Source organism: Melospiza georgiana, chromosome 4, assembly GCF_028018845.1.
Source record: "Melospiza georgiana isolate bMelGeo1 chromosome 4, bMelGeo1.pri, whole genome shotgun sequence".
Taxonomy (NCBI): Eukaryota; Metazoa; Chordata; class Aves; order Passeriformes; family Passerellidae; genus Melospiza; species Melospiza georgiana.
The window spans coordinates 60,488,882-60,509,797 of record NC_080433.1 but is presented as its reverse complement, the minus strand read 5'-3'; the positions used below and the strand labels follow the sequence as shown (position 1 = coordinate 60,509,797).

General features: G+C 36.2%; 1 protein-coding gene across 2 annotated transcripts in view; it reads left to right on the top strand.

The window, feature by feature from the left end:
* Nucleotides 1–20,916, top strand: part of GRM8 (glutamate metabotropic receptor 8) — a 307,347-nt gene that overhangs the window by 245,721 nt on the left and 40,710 nt on the right. For both annotated transcript variants that reach the window (XM_058023672.1, XM_058023673.1), the window contains exon 8: nucleotides 18,455–19,390. In XM_058023672.1, coding sequence (XP_057879655.1) covers nucleotides 18,455–19,390 — 936 coding nt within the window. The remainder of the gene's footprint in view (nucleotides 1–18,454; nucleotides 19,391–20,916) is intronic.

Genomic DNA, 20,916 nt, shown 5'->3' with positions numbered 1-20,916 from the left:
TCCTCAAAGTTTCACTGACTCTGCAGGGTCCTTGTCAAGCTTCAGACTTGTTCCTTTCTCGTTGCAGTGCTGGTTTCCCTTTCGGCAGAAAGTGGCTGGATAAAGACTCTTCATCACCCTCCCTAAGGGGCTCTTTCTCAGCAGGCTTCACCAGCTGCAGGGACCCTTCCAGCTCTGATGCTGGCTTCTTCATGGAGACTTCAGTAGCATTAATGCTCTCCTTTAGGCTAACTGACCTTTTACATTTCCTCTGAAGCAACTATAGCTTCCAGATACAGGCACTTCATGACTACTATCAGTCCTACTCTTGTAATTCTTACAAAACAAATGCATGAGAGGGCTGATACAGTACATAAATTAAATTAAGAAAAACAAACCATCTTCCAAATTAAAATTTTTGCATGATTATTGAGTTTGAAAAAGGTATCTCAGTCTTTGACAGACACAAAGAAACTCAAATATTTAGAAATGTCCAACAATAATCTCAAATAACCTGTCTGATGAATCTGACCATGTAAATTTACACCCGTTTTAGTAAAGTCGTTTTACTCTCCAAGGTTTCCTGACTTTAAGTGATCCTAATATACTGGAAACAATCAGACCTTTTAAACTTTTAGAATGATTTTAAAGGAAGAAAAGAAATACCTGCCTTAGAACTTCTGCTCATTGATGATACACTAACTGTCAGTGTTTTCTGTTTACTTTCATAATTTCTTTATCAGTAGAAAAAGATAACTTAATTTTCAGGGAAGTCTGATAGTTAAAATGCTTTCTTCCAAAAAAAATATATTTCTGGTTTATATGAATAAAAATTCAGGCAAAGGTAGCTTTTCTGCAAAAGTTATGTTTTATTAATATTGCAACAGCATTTTGCATACCAGATCACACGTAAAAGTTCTCTACAGATGTGTGGGTTTAGCAAATTTGAGCTCTCAACCATGTAATATCTGTACAAGTAAAGTTGTTAGAAACAAGTTTGCTTTTCTTTGCACTTATAATTTGAATCAAGTTCTTTCTATGATTAATAATGAATTCACCCTTAGAAACTGTGTTCTGTATTGCATGTGCTGTTATAAGGGCTAGACTAGACACACATATTGACTGATGGTTTATGTCAGTGGCAGTAGATGGAAATAGTTCCAGTCCTAAAGTTTTGATAATCACTTCCTGAGTTCCTTTCCTTAGAAACCCATTCAGTTTGTTTTGGTTAATTTCTTTTTTTCTCTGAACATTGATTTTAAAATCCTCTAAAAGCATTTTAAAATGCTCTATTTTTAAAGCTAAGTACCAGTTGGAAAAAGAAAAGTTGAAAGAATTTTAAAATCTAATAACTGACTTAAAAAAAAACCCCCACATATTTTAAAATACAATTTGAAACGATCTAAGATTACATTTCAAGACTATACACTGTTTCTATCTATCAAAATCTATGTTTAAAGACTCCATTAAGAAAGAAATATGTACATCTTAATCCATATTCCAAGTTAGTGATTTTGATCTTCTGATGAGTCTTCAGGCAGACACAATTATGGGTGATTTCAAAATCACACATTTAGCAGAGATGCAGTTAAAATGCTGGAGTGGATATCAACTTACATGATACTATTCCTTGAGAAAAATCCAAAGCATGCAAAAACCCTGCATGTTTCCTTGGAGCTGTTTGAGGCTGGGTTGGATGGGTTCTAAGCAACCTGGTCTAGTGAAAGGTGACCCTGCTCACAGCAGAGGGGTTGGAACTGGATGATCTTTCAGGTTGCTTTGAATACAGGCCTTTCTCTGATTCTGTGTTTCAAGTGAAAACAGTGAGTTTTAAAGACAGAATTCACTTGTATTTGTTTTTTTTTTAGGTTTGGGATTTTTGTGTCTCGTTTTGTTTTTTCACTGGAGCACAAGAGTTCTGTTAAAATAAAAAAAAAGAGATTTTACAATAACAGATTTCTAACATGCTCTTAGAAATAATAAGATGCATAAGCTTTCACATTTATGGAGTGTACGCACCGAGGATATGAATGACTCAGGGGCATCCTGATCTTGATTTATGAAGAAAACTATAAATTAAAATTGCACTGATGTGATGAACTATCAGAGAGACAGCCATAACCACCATCAGCCTTAAGCACAGTGATTGGTGAACTAGTAAAAATTGGGAACCTCACACTGACAGTGAGCTTCCCTTCAGGCAGCCAGATCATAAAGATATTTGAATCAGTATTTGATTTCTCTTCTTTTCTAGGCCTCATGTCTTGTATCTAATACTGAAGGAATCCATCAACACTGAAATTAGTCAATTATTTTTGAAAGTTACAGATTCAAAATCCATTAGTTCCCTTTCTTGTGACATGGTGAAAGAAAATGACTCAAAAAACGTCTGATGTTTTCCATAACTGCATTAAATAAGTTTTAAGCTTTGCTGTAGGCCACTGTATTTCATTAAAGAAGTCAGAAAGCCTCTTCTTTTCCTGTGGTAGCTATTATATAATTCATAGATGTTTTTAAAATGCTGAACCTAAGCCCTGTGTTTAACAAAAGAACACAGTACAAGGAAATACACAATAAAAGCACTTAGTACTGAATATGATTATATCTATAAACAAAATATGACAATCACATGGCCTGCAGGGTGTTCTTCTGCCTCCATGTAATAAGGCAGTAGAGTTCAAACTTTCACTCTAACAAACCCATGTCATCTGACTGAAAATTTTTGATCCCAGGTTAAAAATAAAACTAAAGGAGACAAGGAAAAATGTTTCAGGTTCTTCTGTTCTTCTCAAAATTGTACTGCTGTCTTTCTTTATTCTACATAAGGCTGAAAATAGAAGAGACTGCTATGGTTTTTAGACTAGCAAGTTTTCACAAAACTAGTCTTGATCTTAGCACTGGTCAAGTAGTATGACTCAGGATTTGTTCTTCCCTACTGTTTGTGTCTTAGGTCAATATGAAAATTGTGTCTGCTAAGGACCAATTCTAGATTAAAAAGATAAATCAACAGTCAGCTACTGTAAATGAGAAGTGGATACAAGACAAAAAACACAAGAAACAATGAATAAAATTGGGATTTTATGCTATTGAAAGGTTATGGGTTGTAATGATATAAAAAGCTTTGTAATGGAGAAGAAATAGGCTGAATACAGATGTTAAAAGAGCATTAAATGATTTTCAGAAGTGCCCATATTAGACAGAAACTATTTCAGACATCACTGAAAATCAAAACAGAACCTACATTCGAGAGCCAATGACCTTAGAAGAACTGAAGGAGAATGACAACTTGTCTTCCTTCTGAAGTTTTTTTTACTTTGATCCTAATAGTCTTTTTTCCCCCTCAATGACATAGACTTCTTGACTGATTCTCTATAGAAAAACAAAAACCTCCAAAAAACCAAAAAAAAAAAACCCCAAAAAATAAAATGGATAAAAGATAGCTGCTGGGAAAATGTCCTGAAATTTGATAACCATTTTTTCTTCATTAGAATGATAGGAAATTGCCAGTGAAACAGTCTCTGCTTGAGAGTTAGGACGAATAGTGTCTTTTTTCTCACTTTGTCAGGTTGAGTGAAAGTCAGGTTCCTCAAATGAAGTATGAAGTTGCAGTTGTATGTTTGGCTGTGAATTTGTCACAGGATTCTTGACTGGGTGGTAGATATTTTATAGCTTTTTGTGTTCATCCTTTGTAAAAGTGGTATGATTAGAATGAATTGTTCTTCGAATAGCCATAACCAACAGGACCAAGAGTATTCCTGTATTTTCAACAAACTGGAAAAGAATGACAAGCATAGAACTTATGTTTTAAAATATTCTTTTCTCTTTCACAGTAAAAAAAGTGAACAGTGATAGAACAATAAAAATTAAGGAGCTTTTGAATGAATTTCCAGAGAGTTTTGCATTCATATAGAGGACTATAGAGCAGGGTTAGCTACTCCCCTGGTACAAGCTAATGTGAGTTTTAGCATTGACACCACCCTGAAATTTACATATGTCTTGCAATTTGAAAATTAAGCTGCCCTTTAAAGCTTGAAGCAAATTGTTTAAAAGTCCTTAAAAGCAAAAATTGCAGATTAAATGATTAAATTAATTATTGCTCATTTGTGTTACATAATGGAAGTCTACCACAAAATTAACAATCATTAAATGGAAAATGAAAAAGGCCTTCAATAGTTATTATATGATGAAAGAGGATAACCAGCAGTTAGCAGAACAGTACTGTATGATTATTTTTTTCTGTTTGCTTTGCTGCAATTCTCTTCATGTTGCACTAATATTATTCTAATTACTACAGGATAGTAATCTAATATTTATCCAGAACTTTACATCTGGATAAACCCCCAAACACTATTAAAAATATATTTAAAGATCAAGAATTAATTTCTGAATATCCAAAATGGTATCACTAGATTTAATGGTGATATTAATATATCTGAATACAGGAAATGAAGAATGCATAGCTAATTTAATTGTAACTTCAGCTCACAGTAAACAGATTTAGTGTTGAATATGTCAATAAAATGTGTTTGAAATGACTGGGTCAAAGAAGCAGGATTGCAGTGCCCTTTCTGGTAACTGCAGGAATTGAAGTGAGCTCCCTTTTTATGGAAAACTTAGGCATAAGGCTAAGCAATAGCTTTGGAATGGTTAACTGATTTGCATCACCAGAAGCCATTACAGCAAGGAACTCCTAGACTTGTGATGTAATTGATCTGTTCTCTCTTCTGCGGTGCTGTGAGCTCCTTAGCAGAACTGTGACTTCTGTCTGAAAAGTAAAGTAGCTGGAGAGTCCAGCTGCAAGCAATTATAATGATCAGCCATCTAAAATATGCCTTCAGGGAAAGATTGAGCAGAGTAGGGTTGTTTAGTCTGAAGAAAACTGCATTGAGGGGGGCTGTGTTAATCTCTTCCAATACAGAAGGGATTATTCAGGAAAAGAACTATGTTAGACATAGTTAATTTGGCCATTAGAGGTAGTGGATTTGAATTGCAGTGAGAGATATCTAATGCAGACACGCTAGAAGATTCTAAGGATGAGGATAATTAAGTACTGGGCTGCCCTGGGCTGTGTGGAGCAGGTGAGCTGTAAATACTGATTTTGCACAGTGATTCAAAGATGGGGTCATCACTTCTAAAGTTTTCTGGCTTTCATTTTTTTGGTGGATTTGATCTTCTAATAATCCCCTCAGAGGTAATGTCCTGTATGTCTTGAGCAAATGCTGGGAGGCATAGAAGCAACTGGACTCCTATACTTAGTTTTGTGCCGAATACAAGACTCTTTATCAGTCTTTAGCAAGAGCTCGAGAAGAAAGCCATGAAAGATTTATGGAGTTATAAACCTGGTTATTTATTTAGGATTTTCTTTTGCTTCAGATTGTGCATCACTTTACTGGTTAAGGACAACTTGTCTACCTGTTTTCCATTCTCATATAAGACTCCAATTTGGACTTCTTTTTTTACATGCTAGATGATTAATATATCCCAAATTGATTTAAGTTCCCTTATGTGGGAAACAGTTTATTATTGCGGCAGTGCTGATTTCTTTTACTTAGACCTTCTTTCCCTAACACTTAGAGAAGCATTTTCACTGCAAACAAAAGCAATTTACCATACAATATTTAAAATTCATCATTAATTATGCAAGATATAGGAAAAGTAGGATCATTACAATTTCTTGTTTACTTTTTTCTTGAAAATATTTTTCCTAAATAAGTATTCTGTAAAATCGCAAAAGACAGCCTAAAGAACTTAGCTGCCAAGAGAGTACATTACCATTTTTCTATTTTCCTATTTACTTAGCCTAGTTATGATATTTTTATTTGTTCTCAAAATAGTTAGTATCTGAAATCTGCCTTTGCCTTATAGAAGACAGCAAAAGGGATCTCAAGAGATTCTCTAGCCCTTGGATAAAGTTAACATCTTCTACACTTATGTTGTTTTAAGGATGAAGACTTTTCAGCTTCTGAAGGCATTATCTTTCATTTTTTAGCTGCTCTTATTTCTCCAAAGTGTTTTAAGAATACCTAACTTTACTCCCTCTTGCTATAATTTAAGCTTATTTTATTCATTGTACATCGTGCACATCCTCATCCTTTTCATGTATTTGAGGACTGTTGTTTTTACCTCCTAGGCTATGTTATTTCTTCAGGCTATACAAGAGGAATTTGTTCAATTTAGTCACATAGATCGTGTTTTCTAGACGTGCTTCTGATCTTTGCAGATTTCCTCTGGCCTCCCCATTTGATTCTCCTTCAAAGGGAAACACAATGACCTCGCCTTCAGAAAGTGTTCTGACTGCAGTCTCACTAGCGCAGAGTACAGGAGAAACATAATTTCACGTAGTCATGATGGAGAGTAGAGGGGGAAGACTGTTGTATCTATCTGCATTTATCTGGCATTTGCCCCTTTTGCAACAGGACAACATTGATTCAATATATCACAATCTACTAGAGCCCTGGGATCTCTTTTTCTTCTGCAGAGCTGCCACCTCTGTCCTTCCTGACCCATAATGTACTGCTAGTTGTCCCTGTTGAACGGTATGCTTCATTTTTTCAGACTCTGCAGTATCATTTGAAATAAGTATTCTGACCTTCAGCATGGCTTCAGCCTTTCCCAGTGTTACTGCCCAAATCTGATCACCCTATACTCTATTTTATGATCCAGACAAAATGAGTGGTTATTACAAATATTGAATAATAGCAGACTAACAACAGACCACACCCAGTGCCATCCCTTCCCTTCTGACAGTAAATCAACTACAAATTTATCTTTCCTCAGCTTTCTGATATAATTTGCACCTAGCCCTTAGGGGCTAAATCTGTTTCACTAGGTTGCTTGTGACTGAGAGTGTAATTTGAGATGTTGTCAAAAATCCTTCTAATGTTAAGATAAATGACACCTGGCTGCTTGTCTCTCATCCATATTGCCTGTTACCCTCTCGCTGAAGGAAATGTGACAGCCCATTGATGACAGATCCCTTTTGGCTGTTACTTGTCTTGTTTGTTTTCTATGTGTTTTTGAAATGTGTTTGTTTATTTCTTTCAGGATTTTTCTTGGAATCCAAGTCAAAATGAATGATTGATAATTCCCTGGCTTCTTCATTCCCTCCCTTTTCAGCATGTAAGCACTAGGTTTCCCATTTTCAAATTCTCCATATTTCCCCATAAAGTCTCAAGAGCTTGCTATCTACTCAGTTCTGTAAATATTATAAAATAAGTCCCAATATTTTTAGTCCATATAAAACCCTCTCACTTTCTCTCATTTTGAAAATCTTCACCCTTATTTCTTTAGGAAGACATATTTTTGGGTTTGGTTTGTTTCTTCCCCACTTGACTAAACATGTTGTGTGGCACTTTCTCTAGTTTAAACTTCTTCCTCGTGCTTGTTTTTGTTCCTTCCAGATCACTAGGGCTCTCTGCAGAATTTTAAATTTAATTATTGACTCTTCGTTCTAAGCAACAGCACTAACTTGGCAGCAAAAGTTCTTTTCCTGCTGCTGGAAATCTCAGTATAAAATACAGTCTGTTTTCTGCCTGTTGTGAGTTAGTTCAGACTTTCACAATTTTTGTGTATGTCGTTTTACTTCCTGTCTGGAACTGTGTTTAAAGGGCTAGTGTGATTTCTTTTGTTTATGTAGTGCTAAAAATTCAAAGTCTTTATCATGAAAAGATCTGACTCTTCATGAAGAGGAGCTGAAAAATAAGATATGCATCATTGAAGTGGGAAACCATCTTTAAGTACTGTTCTGGGGTTTAGAGTTTGATATGTTTCAAAGTATAATGTACTACAGCTTTTCTTTCCTAAAAACAGGTTGGACAAATGTGTCAGGAACAGTTTAGGTATATAGTGCCTCTTTTTTTTCAGACAAGTAAATAAATTTGATCCTTGTATTTCAGCTGAGTTTGTCTGTTCCTCTGTCAGAGTCAATGAAGGTTGCTGAAGTGAAAGCAATGTTTCCCAAAATTTTGAGTGCTTCACTTTGCTAAAACAGTTTTTAGAAACTAAGATGCACAGGATATTTCAGCTCTGTTTTATGTTACTCTTTGAGAGGTCACTGGTGAAGCCAATGCCTTCATGCTGTCTGTCTTATGCTTGGATGAAAGCTCAGTAAATAGATACAAAATTGGTTTCCTCTTTCTGTTGCCTCCTTAAAAATCTTTTTTGACAAAATTTCCTCAAAAAGCCCCTGTTCAAGGTGGCTGATCATGCTGATCTGTGTTGCCTTAATAGTTTTAGGGTGGTCTGTTCTCTATTCTACCAATACTCTGCTCTCCTTTATCCTATAGTTTGACTGTAAATTCTTTGGGATTGAGACCATCATTTTTTCTTGTAGATTTGTATAGCCCTTAGTGCAATTGACATCTTGGTCTGTGAGCAGAGCAGGAATAAAAATAATACATTATCTGTGTTGGTATTAATTTGTAGAAAGGGTTGTGCAGGATGGAATCTGGGACTATTCATTTTCTGTTTCATGCACACAGTGCCTTTTGCTCTGACCAAGAAATAGGAGGTAGATTAAACCATTTAAAAATAGTGGGGTAGGATTAAAACCTAAACAAACTTATCAGCATCTTTTTCTTCACATTCAACTGAGGCTTTTGGTGATTGGCTGATTTCTATTTTAAAAATAATTAAATATTAAAGATAAAAACTGTGACAGGTCATCCCCTTAAGAAATAATAACTTGTTGGCATAATGGTACTAAACTTTCTGGGCTGAACTAAATCAGCTGAAGGTTTAGCCCAGTGCATTTGTTTCACAGCCCATCATGAAGGCGTTTGGGGACAACAGCTCTTTGTTTTGATAAACTCACCTTTAATCAATACAATAATTAAAATCATGTCATGGCGAATATTTTTCATGAAACAAATGGGATTTATGAAATTATATAGTCTTAAAATTAAAAAAAGAATCTATATTAAATTCAAATGGCAACTGTACTGAACCCCTTGTGTTCATTTTGTCTATGCTGAGTTGTGAAGTGAGGAAGAATCTGAGGACCATTGGGTTTGAAAGGCACCTGATACAGATTGGAGGGAAACACAGTAGCTACGGAGCACTGGGCTGGGGACAAGCCAGCTCTAATTTAGATAACTGTAGCTAAAATAACTGGATTTGGGAGGAAGCATGTTTGTTATGGGTATTAAAACTTTCATCAAGAAATGCAGCTAAGCTATTGGACTAGTGATGGGCCTTGGGATGAATGAAGAAGATTCTCTAGGCACAAGAAAGTGATGTTAGAAAACTCTTTGCAAAAAGTATGCTCTTCTTTTCTCAAAACACTAAATTTTTTAAGATATGCTAGCAGACTATTTCTGCGTGATCAACTGCAGGAAGTAAAAAAGTACTTCAAGCACTATGGTTCACATAGCCTTAGTACTAGTGATGAGCAGAACCAATCAGCTGACAACAAATGTGATGGTGGAAGATTTCCTCTCAAAAGCCCATTTATTGCAAAATCTAAATCTGACAAGTTTTGGGGGAATTTAGTTAGTTTGTTTTTAATTTGAGTGTTTGTGAACATAGAATCACAGAATCATCTAAGCTGATTGAAAAGACCCTTGGGATCATGAAGTCCAACCTATGACACAACACCATCTTGTCAACTAGACCATGGCACTTAATGCCACATCCAGTCTTTTCTTAAACACCTCTTTAATTACATATGAAAAATTATGGCCCAGTCTGCTTTTGGTAGTGCATAATGACTTCAATCCCTGTGTGTACATCATGAGTTTTATTTATAAATGCTCATAAAATTCTCTTCAAATTCTCTTCTCTTCTACATGTCAGGGACATGTAAGGGCAGCAGGGCCCTCTAGGTAAGGATATGCAAGAGAGATCGTCTATGTGAAAGTGGTCTGCATAAAGAATAACTTTGGAAACCTGATTTTCAGTCTCATACATTGGTACTAATTATATGTTTTAAAAATATAGAAAGTAGATTACTGAAAGAGCTTTCAAAAAATCTGAAGTCTGCCAATGTCATCTAGAATGGGATGTTTTTGTGGTGGTGAGTTTTGGTTTGTGGGGCTTCTTTGATCTGGTTGGGGGTAATTTTTTGTCTCCTTTATAAATGAAGAGGCTATCTTCAGAAGCAAGTGCTTGAAAATTACTTGTGGTTCGTGCTTTCAGTAAAGAAAAAAAATGAATTGCATGTGTTGAATAGAAGTGCCTACTAGATTTCTGTAAAATTCCATTTGGTGGTTACACAGTGCAGTAACAGTAGTTCTTTATTTGACGACCTGCTAATCATGCACTTTGTGTTGTCTACTCCCCAAGGCATTTGAGAGTAAAATTATGTTTCCCAATTATTCCATCCATATTAATGTTTCTTTTTTGCCAAATTGAAGAAGTTATTACACTGCAGCTCCTCCTACCTTTGTCTACCAAGCATCTGCTGGGGCCAGCAATTCTGAAAGAATCAGAAGAAACCAAATCATGGGAGGACTAAAGTATAAGTAAAACCAAAACAAAAACAAACAAACAAAAAAATCCTGAACCAAAACAAGCCAAGAACAGCTAAAAAGAAAAAAAATAAAGTAGATCCCAAGCCATATAAAGGCTAGCAGTTTAAGACTGCATAGTACTAATAAACACTCTCTGTATATTGTGATACCATGGCATGATTATTCCCCGTTTTAGGCTAACACAGTGTGCTCCTCTATGTGAGTATTCAGCAGGCATTAGTAATTATATGACTTAATTATATGGGTTGGTGGGTTGGTTTCTTTGAGGTAAAATTACTATATCAGCGCACTAAATAACATATTTGCATTAATAAAGCAAGGCAAGTATTTAAACTTCTCTATTTATGAACATAAGAATGTTCATATTCTTAATAGCGTTATTTTAAATTTTTATGTATTACCTTAGAGCATCGTTCAGAAAAATAAAAATGCATTCTCTTTATTTTAGTAATTCCAGAGATTGGTGATATTGCAGTTCTGAAAACGGAAGATAACAAGAAAGATTATGACATGCTGAGAAAGCACAGAACTATGATGATATTTTTGGTATTGGTTCTTTGAAAATATACTGCTCAGTTTTAAAATTAAAAGTTGACTTATTCAAATTTTCTAAACTATAATTGTTGGGCAAAAAAACCTTCTAAACCTGAGATGGACATCACTAACATCCCCACTTGAAATTTTTACCCACATTTTCAAATAAAGTGTCTCCACTCTTGTCTGCATTACAGCTTCTCTCCAGTGGACTGAAAGGTTGAGATTCAAGAAGGTTAAATAATTTGTCCATGACTCAGACTGTATCAGAGCCATATAGGCTGTGTCTTGGCTTAGAGACCAAAGCTGCACCACTGATAATATTTCCTTCCTTCCTTCCTTCCTTCCTTCCTTCCTTCCTTCCTTCCTTCCTTCCTTCCTTCCTTCCTTCCTTCCTTCCTTCCTTCCTTCCTTCCTTCCTTCCTTCCTTCCTTCCTTCCTTCCTTCCTTCCTTCCTTCCTTCCTTCCTTCCTTCCTTCCTTCCTTCCTTCCTTCCGACACTTCCTTCCTTCCGACACTTCCTTCCTTCCGACACTTCCTTCCTTCCTTCCTTCCTTCCTTCCTTCCTTCCTTCCTTCCTTCCTTCCTTCCTTCCGACACTTCCTTCCTTCCGACACTTCCTTCCGACACTTCCTTCCTTCCGACACTTCCTTCCTTCCTTCCTTCCTTCCTTCCTTCCTTCCTTCCTTCCTTCCTTCCTTCCTTCCTTCCTTCCTTCCTTCCTTCCTTCCTTCCTTCCTTCCTTCCTTCCTTCCTTCCTTCCTTCCTTCCTTCCTTCCTTCCTTCCTCCCTCCCTCCCTCCCTCCCTCCCTCCCTCCCTCCCTCCCTCTCTTATATCACATTTGCATAAAAATAATTATACATGTAAATATTAAAACAAAAATTATAATAAATTTAATTATTTTCCTTCAAGAAAGCTGTGAGAGAGGTAACTGGTTTCCCTATGGAGAAATTTGGGCAGGTGAATTTACAGTTAGCAGAAGTCAGCTTCCATCTGGATTCTTTCAACAACCTGTACTTCTGATCCTAAAGAGAAAGAGAAAAAATTATTTGCCTTGTAGTATTTCAGCCTGATCCTTTCATACTCATCAAGCTTCTCAGACTCCTCAAACTGATATTAGACTGCATTAGTTTTCAACCAGTACATGGTAAAACCAAATATATAATTCCATGTTCTTTGCAGAACCCTTGGAATATCTATGCCTAAAATTAATGAAAATGACATCTCAGTTGTTAGAAAAAACATCTCTATAGGGTGAAAGATATAAATAATTTACAGCAATTATGGAAAATTTGGAAATGATAGCGATTTTATACTGGCATGGCAATCTGGAGTACTTCTCAGTTTTGTTTATTTTGTTTTATTTTAATATAAATAGTATTTTTTGTCATTGATTATTTCCTTTCTGTACATGCCTGCTTAAATCGTTGTTTGTATACCCAGCTTTTCTCTAATGGGATAAGTCTATCTGGCAGACAGAATGCAATTATCATCATATTTAGACTCAAAATGAATTTGTTTAGTTGAACCAGTTCAGTTTAATTTTGGGTTTTAATGGTTTGGATGACTTGATTGGACAAGGTACATTAAAGACTTTAACTTTTACTGTGAGAATAGATATATAAGACAAATTAAAAATCAAAACACTGGATGAAATTCCCTTAATTCTCTCTCTTGCTATACTTCTATGATGGGCCTTTTTGGTCAGAAGGTAAGTACTCTCAGGAATTTGAGATAGAAATTAGAAAAATCTTAGTGATATTGTAGGTGTTATTTCAGTTCTTTGTTATAGGTGAGAATCTCAGTATCTATTAAAAGTCCCATGAATTTATATATAAGACTCCTGATCCTTCTGAAGGTCTTGGCTAACTGACTACAGTCTGTCTGCTCCCACAACTCTTATAATTACCATTTGCATTACTCTATCCAGAACTCACATAATTCCATTTGTTACAACAAGACAATTAAACATTCATTTTTCATTTTTTAAATGAATATCTGGCTCTAAGATTTGAAAGAAAAATGAAAATTCCTGCAAGTGATAATATAGCGTAATCAGAAACATTTAAATATTACCCCAACCATTACTCTGAAAAACCCTTTGAAGGTTGTCCAGGTGTCTTTATATTGTTCATGGGTTGCTGAATTAAGTAACTGATAAGTTTCTCCATGATAATTAAGAACAGGAGACAGTATATTTTGTACATATATATTGGACACATAATTCAGAAATTATATTTGACCTATTAGCATTTTTGATCAGTCCTCTCCAGTTGCTGTGAGCATTGCTAAATGACATTGCTAAATGAGTTGCCTGGTAATTGGAAGAATGTAGGTTCCAGAAATGTGAATATGCTATTTGTATGTATCATGTCAATCTTGTATTCTTTTAGCCAAGTTCTCACATCATTAATTTTTTAGCTCTATTATTAGATATTAGAGGGAATTGTGTTTGCAATGTTCATGAAGGACAGAGGTGTTTATTTGATATGAAATGGCATTTTGTCTGTATTTTAATGGTTTAGTGAACTGTGAATCTTAATGCTGCACATTAAAGCAAATTGCAGCCCCATCAGGCAGATATCTCATGTAGAGACGATTTTTATGTCTGTTGAAATAGCAATGAAGCCATTCTCTTTTTGTATCATGATCCATTTCATAGCAAATGAATACACGTCTTGCAGATATGCTGTCAAAGTATTTCTGATGTTTTCACACTGGCAAGTATTGGAATAGTAGGAAATGGAACCACATCTTGGGGAAATATGAGGTATTCCATGATAGCACATTGACCAGGTATTTTCCAAATTCAGAGAAGCTACTCAAATGAAATTGAGATAATGTTTAAACCATTACTAATACTAGGTACAGGGCTGGGCTATCCCAGTCCAGCTGAGCTAGATGATATCACATAGATTTAGCAATGAACTTTGCCTTGTAGTGAACTGGATCCAGAAATGTCGCATGAAAATGAGGTGACAAAATAAATCTTCCAGAAACCATGTTTACCCAAGGCTACTTAACAATCTGAGACCTGCTCAGCCTTGGTAAGGTCTGAGCAGTATAAAGAATGCTGCAGACCCAAACATTTTGATCAGTAAGAGCTGAAGAGTTGCAGAATTTAATCCTTTTTCAATGTCAAAAAGCACCTTCTTTTCTGTGCTTCTTTTGTCTGACTTTGGCCTCTTTGACAGTTTCTTTCCCCCATGACAATCTTTAGAAATGTGTGCCTAAAGTTAAGATCCCCTGAAATTAGTTTTATAACATTTGAACTTCTGGATCACTTTAGGGCAAGTTTTCCAAAGTATTTTTGTTGTGAAAACTGCAGATGGAAGCATAGTGGGATCTTCAAAAGCAGTTAAACAGACAAGGCACTTAACTCTCATTTAAATTAATTAGCTATATTGAGCAAGTTCCCCTTGGCACTTTTGAAAGTTCCACTGCTAAGTGTTTATGTCTACATAAAAAATTATGATTTTCAGAAGAGGATGAACATCCAGCAACTCCCTTTAAAGCTTGACTATTACAGGTTTTCAGTAGCTCTGAAAATTATAATTGTCCCTTGTTTTATGTTCCTAAATGATCCTCCCTTGTTTTGTAGTTTCTTAACAGTTCCTGCTGTCATTTATTGTATAAAGTTAATCTCAGAGAAGAAGTGGGATCAATAGTACTAGCTCATAAAGAGAGAAAATTAATGACATGGGTGAATCTTCTGCACAAGTTCAAGAAACTGGAGTCTTTGATACATACAATCAGTGAAAAAACGGATAGATATTTAAGACTATTTTAATTATGTTTTGTACTTAATTTATTTATTACTTTTATATTATGCAAAATAATAGCTCAAAAATACGTTACAGGCAAAGACTGCTGCAGGTTGTGGATAGCTGGGAGTGAACCGGATGATCAGAATTAACATGACTTTCCAGTTATTAAGATCTGCATGTACAGAAACCCTTAACAGACCTGTTCAAGTGTAATAAAAGCATAGTGCTCACTCTGAGGTATAGTTTCCCCTGCTGTGTCTCCTAGAGTATTGTCCAAGCAGCAGTCTGAGGATATACACACAGCAGCATTTTGGTTTCAGTCAAGAGTCAGCTAGTGAAAGGAATCTAATTATTCCCACTTAGCCACTCACTCATTGTAGAGGGAGTCTTGGGCTAAGTGAACAGGGCTGCTTTTGGCTGAAATGAAAAAAAAAATATGCTTTCCAGAAGGACAGTTAATCTTCATTAATGAATCCCACTGAACTATGTCAAAAATAGGTCAATATAACCTTCTTCTGCAGACTCTAATTTCAAATACAGACCAATGTTATCATAAGTTCCTCAGAATTAACAGTTTTGCTCTGCTGATTAGTTCTTACTGTGGCACATTCTTTGTTAATAGAGCTATAAACTGAGTTGTCAGATGGTTGTGTTCATGGGAGAATTCCATCTTTCCACAAATTTCCAGAGTTTTCATCCCCCAATGCCAGAATTTTCTTAGATATACAAGTATTTTGAAGCAATTTTCAATTTCAAACACTGGCCAATGTTTATTGGACTATATCTCCTCTTTCTTCTTAAATAGCAGTACAACAGTACTACTTTTTGTACTAGTACAAAACTAATGAGCAAAAACTCATAACATTTTTTTAAAGCTTTCTGATAAATCTAGGTCACCCTACATGTAGTTTTTTGCCTAGAAAATTAATCCAGACAATCAAGATTTTAAAACATAGGATTTAAACCTTGTAAAATCCACCTACTCCAGCCATTCATTCTGGTTATTTTCTACATTGATTTAGAACTTTGTATGCTTTAAGATTTATTTTTGTTTGACTTTTTCTATGGCTAACCAGTCAATAGTGTTTATATTAATAGGTAATTTATTAGGGAAAATAATTCTTTATCCAGTGAGTTTTTCAACATTCATAACTTTATATAAAATTATATGCTGGAAATTATATCTTTTTTAGTTTGTATCAGATGTATCAGAGTGAAAAACATATATGAATTGTTGTCAGCTATCTTCAGAACTAGGATTTATTATCAGTTGTTGCCAATGTGAGGTGTAATCTGAGACATTTTAATGTTTTGTAAACCATGAAGAGATTTTAGGCGTGTTTATAGTCAATTAAAATACTTTCAGAGCAAAAGTATGTGAAATTTTAAATAGCTGTAAAATTAAAGGATTTTTTTTTAATTTTTAATTTTTTTTTTTTTAGTAAAGTAGAAGCTCTAAAAGACAAAAGGGAATTCTCTGTACATATCTAAGCCATCGATTCACAATACAGTAAATGTGACCTTAGGATGCTTAATGCCAAAAAACCCCCACTGTAGACTCATGGTATTAAATACTGATCTGGTATAAACTCACCTTTCTAATTCAAATGTGTTTGAAAATGGGACAGCTAAGCTTTATCCTGTCAGGCTTTCTGCTGGATGAGATATTGCCTGTCCATGCCATTCTGTCTCTGCTGGATAAGGTGGTGTTTGCTCTCCTGGTGATTCTGCATTGTGTGCTATAATCTAGCCAATATGTAGAACTGTGGTTTTCTGAGTCATCCCAAATTTATCCACAATTCTGGATTAATGACCATGGTTTACTGTTGCCCCCCATTATTGTAGTGTGTGACTAAATCACAAGATTTGTATTTATTCTCCTAGCAACAATGTGAAGGCAAATTGCCTTCACTATCATGCTGATTTCATCATAGCATGTTTTTTCTCACACCCAGTAGATGAAACAATAAGAGGTTATGTGGACTTTTAGGATTTCAGTGATTAAAACCAGGAGATTGTAAAAGAGGTGAATTTTTTCTTAGTGTACCAAGTACTCTGCTGGAGCTGTATTAAAGCTGTTTCATATGAAACTGGGTTATTCTTGTGCTTTTTAGGAAGCTAATTGCTTGAATGATTTTCTTTTCCACAGTCACCAGATGATGTATTTTGCAGAGTCATCACAATCCTTGATATAAAATCTGGTTGACTTCTGGGGATTCAGGATCCCCTCCCAGTGAAATCCTCGAGTGACTCTGAGGGTTCACAGAGCTGGTTTTATGAGTGATTCTTGTCTCCCTGTTACTCTGTGGTCCCTGGGAGTGGAGAACATCAAAGTCCTGCACCGAAGGGGCACAGAGGAGAGCAGGAGTCTGGCTGCTTGTTGCTGCTTTATTCACCCTGTGCAGTGCTGAAACTGGTGCTCTGGCTCACTGGGGGAAGCATATAAAACCAGCAATGCAACCCTGTGATTCCCACTCAAGTCTGTTGAAAAGTTGCTGAAAAAATAAACTTTAAAGGCCAAAATTACCCCTTTTTATAAGCTGTCCTCATTCTGTCCTCCTCCAGAGGGAACTGAAAACATTCCTGACGCCTGAAGTTTTGTTACTGCTGTTTCGCTTATGAATACAGCCTCCAAACGAAACAAAAGTGCTAAGTACTTAATAGGCAAGAACAAGGGAAGTGCTTTGTCCTTGAGCGCTCAGCAGCTCACAAAGGAATGAAAGGTGGGGCTGGAGCAACAAGGAGCGGTTCTGCTGCCCACCAGGGGCTCTGCTCTGCCCTCGGCTCTGGCTCACTCCCAGTGACATCTGCAGAGCAGGGCTCCAGTGAGGGTGGGCTGGGGACAGCTGGCACCAAGCTGAGTGACAACGTTAAGTAGGAAATTCTTCAAATCCAGGAGTTCACTATTCAGATTTCATTTGCAGGGCGTGCAGGAGGAATAAATACGTGAATGAAAAAAGTATATTTTGCTAATGTGCTGCTGCAGGGAAAGCTGGGATTTCTAAAACAAGATTGCATTGTTATGTGCTACAAAAGGATCCCTGGACTTATTATATCAGGAGAACTAAGGCAGTAGTCATGACATCTTTTCCCATTGTTATTCAGAAAGCAGTATATGCTTATTTTAATCTTTTAGAAATGCAAACAAAATACTTTTGAGTATTTCAAGGCATCAAAGGTGGAAAAGTATAAAATATCCACTTTTGTGGAAGGGATGGCATCACAAACCATGGAACTCTGTTGTGCCAGAGCTAATGCATGGAGATTTTAATTTATTTTTTTACTGTACCAGAAATTGCTCTGAAGCTCACTCTGAAAATAGAGTAAATTTTGTAATTAAATGTTTGAGAACTACTGATATTTATATTTGCATGTGATTAACTTTTTACAGCACTGTATGTGAGGCTTTTTACTTTTAAACTAGCCTGGAGTCAATAAATATCTTTACAGATGTCAATTTGGTCAGCAGTAAAGAGGTAAATAGAAACTAATGACACTCATCAAGCCTGTGGCATAAATGATTTATTGGACACAATCATTTACCACTTTTTTAAAGTCAGTGCAAAGGAAAGAAACAGGTTTCTTATTATGGTAAACTGTATTTGTGCTGTCAGCAAGTAGTGATTTATGACAAACCTGTGGCCAGGATTAGGATATTATAAATGAAGGAAAACAGAAGTCTCATTAATTTTTTATACCCACAGGTAGAAGACATGCAGTGGGCTAACCGAGAACACACTCATCCAGCATCTGTCTGCAGCCTGCCCTGCAAAGCTGGGGAGAGAAAGAAGACGGTGAAGGGAGTGCCCTGCTGCTGGCACTGCGAGCGCTGTGAGGGCTACCACTACCAGGTGGATGAATTCAACTGCGAGCTCTGTCCCATCAACAAGAGGCCAAATGCCAACCGCACGGATTGCCAGCTCATCCCTATCATCAAGCTGGAGTGGCACTCTCCTTGGGCCATCGTGCCTGTCTTCATTGCTATTCTCGGGATAATCGCCACCACCTTCGTGATTGTGACATTTGTCCGCTACAACGACACGCCCATCGTCAGGGCCTCTGGGCGGGAGCTCAGCTATGTGCTCCTGACTGGGATTTTTCTCTGTTACTCCATTACTTTTTTAATGATTGCAGCTCCTGACACAGTGGTCTGCTCATTTCGAAGGATCTTTCTTGGACTCGGCATGTGTTTCAGCTATGCTGCGTTGCTCACCAAAACAAACAGGATTCACAGAATATTTGAACAAGGTAAAAAATCTGTCACAGCTCCCAAATTTATTAGTCCAGCTTCTCAGCTGGTGATCACTTTCAGCCTCATATCCTTCCAGCTTATTGGAGTCTTCATCTGGTTTGCTATCGATCCACCACATACCATTGTAGACTATGGAGAGCAGAGGACACTTGAACCAGAAAATGCCAGAGGAGTTCTCAAATGTGACATTTCAGATCTTTCTCTCATTTGTTCCCTTGGATATAGTATTCTCTTGATGGTCACATGTACTGTTTATGCTATTAAAACAAGAGGGGTTCCAGAGACCTTCAATGAAGCAAAACCTATTGGATTTACTATGTACACAACCTGCATAATTTGGTTAGCTTTTATTCCAATCTTTTTTGGTACGGCCCAATCAGCAGAGAAGGTAAGTGATGATGTGTTTACCTATCAAAACACTGCTCTTTTTCTATTTTCATTTCTCAATAATTACAGCACTAAAACATTTTCATTCTTACAAATGAGTAATTGTGAATGGCAAACAAACCATCAGAATTACCCGACAATAAAGTATATGTTTCAAAAGGTAGATTTCTTATATATTAACACAGAAACTGATTGTGATTGTTGTGTGACTGGCATAAAAATGTTCACAATTTCTCAATATAACCTTTAATGACTGTTTTGTGTAACGTTTGTTATTGCCCTTCAGTGATGCTGTGGCCTGTTACATGAAGCGCTATCAATCTTTGTTATCATCTACAGATCTGATAGAACTGGTTGCATTCCACAAGTCTAAGATCAACTTACATTTGTCAAAAATAATGAAGAAAAATGCCGGGGCAGAATGAAAAGAATTACTTTTGTCTCTGGTTGACACACAAAACTTTAAAAATTTAAAAGAACCAAAAAATAGAACAGCAGGAAATGAATGGTGAATGAAGTGTGTGTAAATTCATATAGGGCATAATTCACTAATTATTATATCAATGCAAAAAGAAAACACTTTCCTGATAATTTAATAAGAAATGAAATGGTTGATGCAAACCACATCAGACATATGACTCTCCTCTGTTTTAATGGAAAGGCAGAGGTAAATGTCAACTGTGTGAGTATTTATTGACATGACAGTGGTGAAAATGACAAGTTAGGCAGGGAAAAGGAATAATACTAGCATCAATCTTCAAAACTGCAAATATTTGATATACGGAAATTCTTAAGAAATTAAAGTTAACAGTCTTTCACATAAATTCTTGTCTTTCCTTCTAGCAGGTTTTGTATAATGTTTTCAAATATTCATTTTAATGTAACTGGAAAGGTCAGCATGTGTTCACTTATAATTGTGGAAAGGTTTGACATGTATCTAGTTTAGAGGGCGCCCTTGTCTGTGGAATTAAAGAACAGTTCTGTATATCTTGATGGAACACTTTTTAATTCAAGCAGAAGAATTGTATGGGGCAGAGAGTGTGGCAAAAAAAAATATTTTCCTCCCTAGAAATTGAAGCAGGCTTACTGAATTGGATCAGGCTTATTTTCATGGCTTTTTGGATTAAGTTGGGGAAGTTGATGCCTTAGGTTTTGGCTTTTAGATTTTTCAGATTCTCTACTGCTTTAGTGTGTGGTTCTGTGCTTCATATTAAGAGATGGTAAAATCTCTTCACAGAGTAGCTAGACAGAACAATTCCTTTTTTAGCTGGGGACCAAGGTCAACTGAGCCAAATTTCAGGCCAAGAGCATAAACAGCACGGACTGAAGAAAGAAAAACAAGAAGGACGGGGCTTCATAACCTAAAGCTATAATTGGGCAATTAACTCCAATATGCAAATGGACTAGAATTTATAAAAGTGAGAGACCTCGTCACCAGTGGTCCATTTTGTGACCATTTTGGGTTTCAAGTTGGGTGTAGCCCTGGCTTATCTCTTGTATTGCCCAAGGTGTATCTTTGAAGCCTTT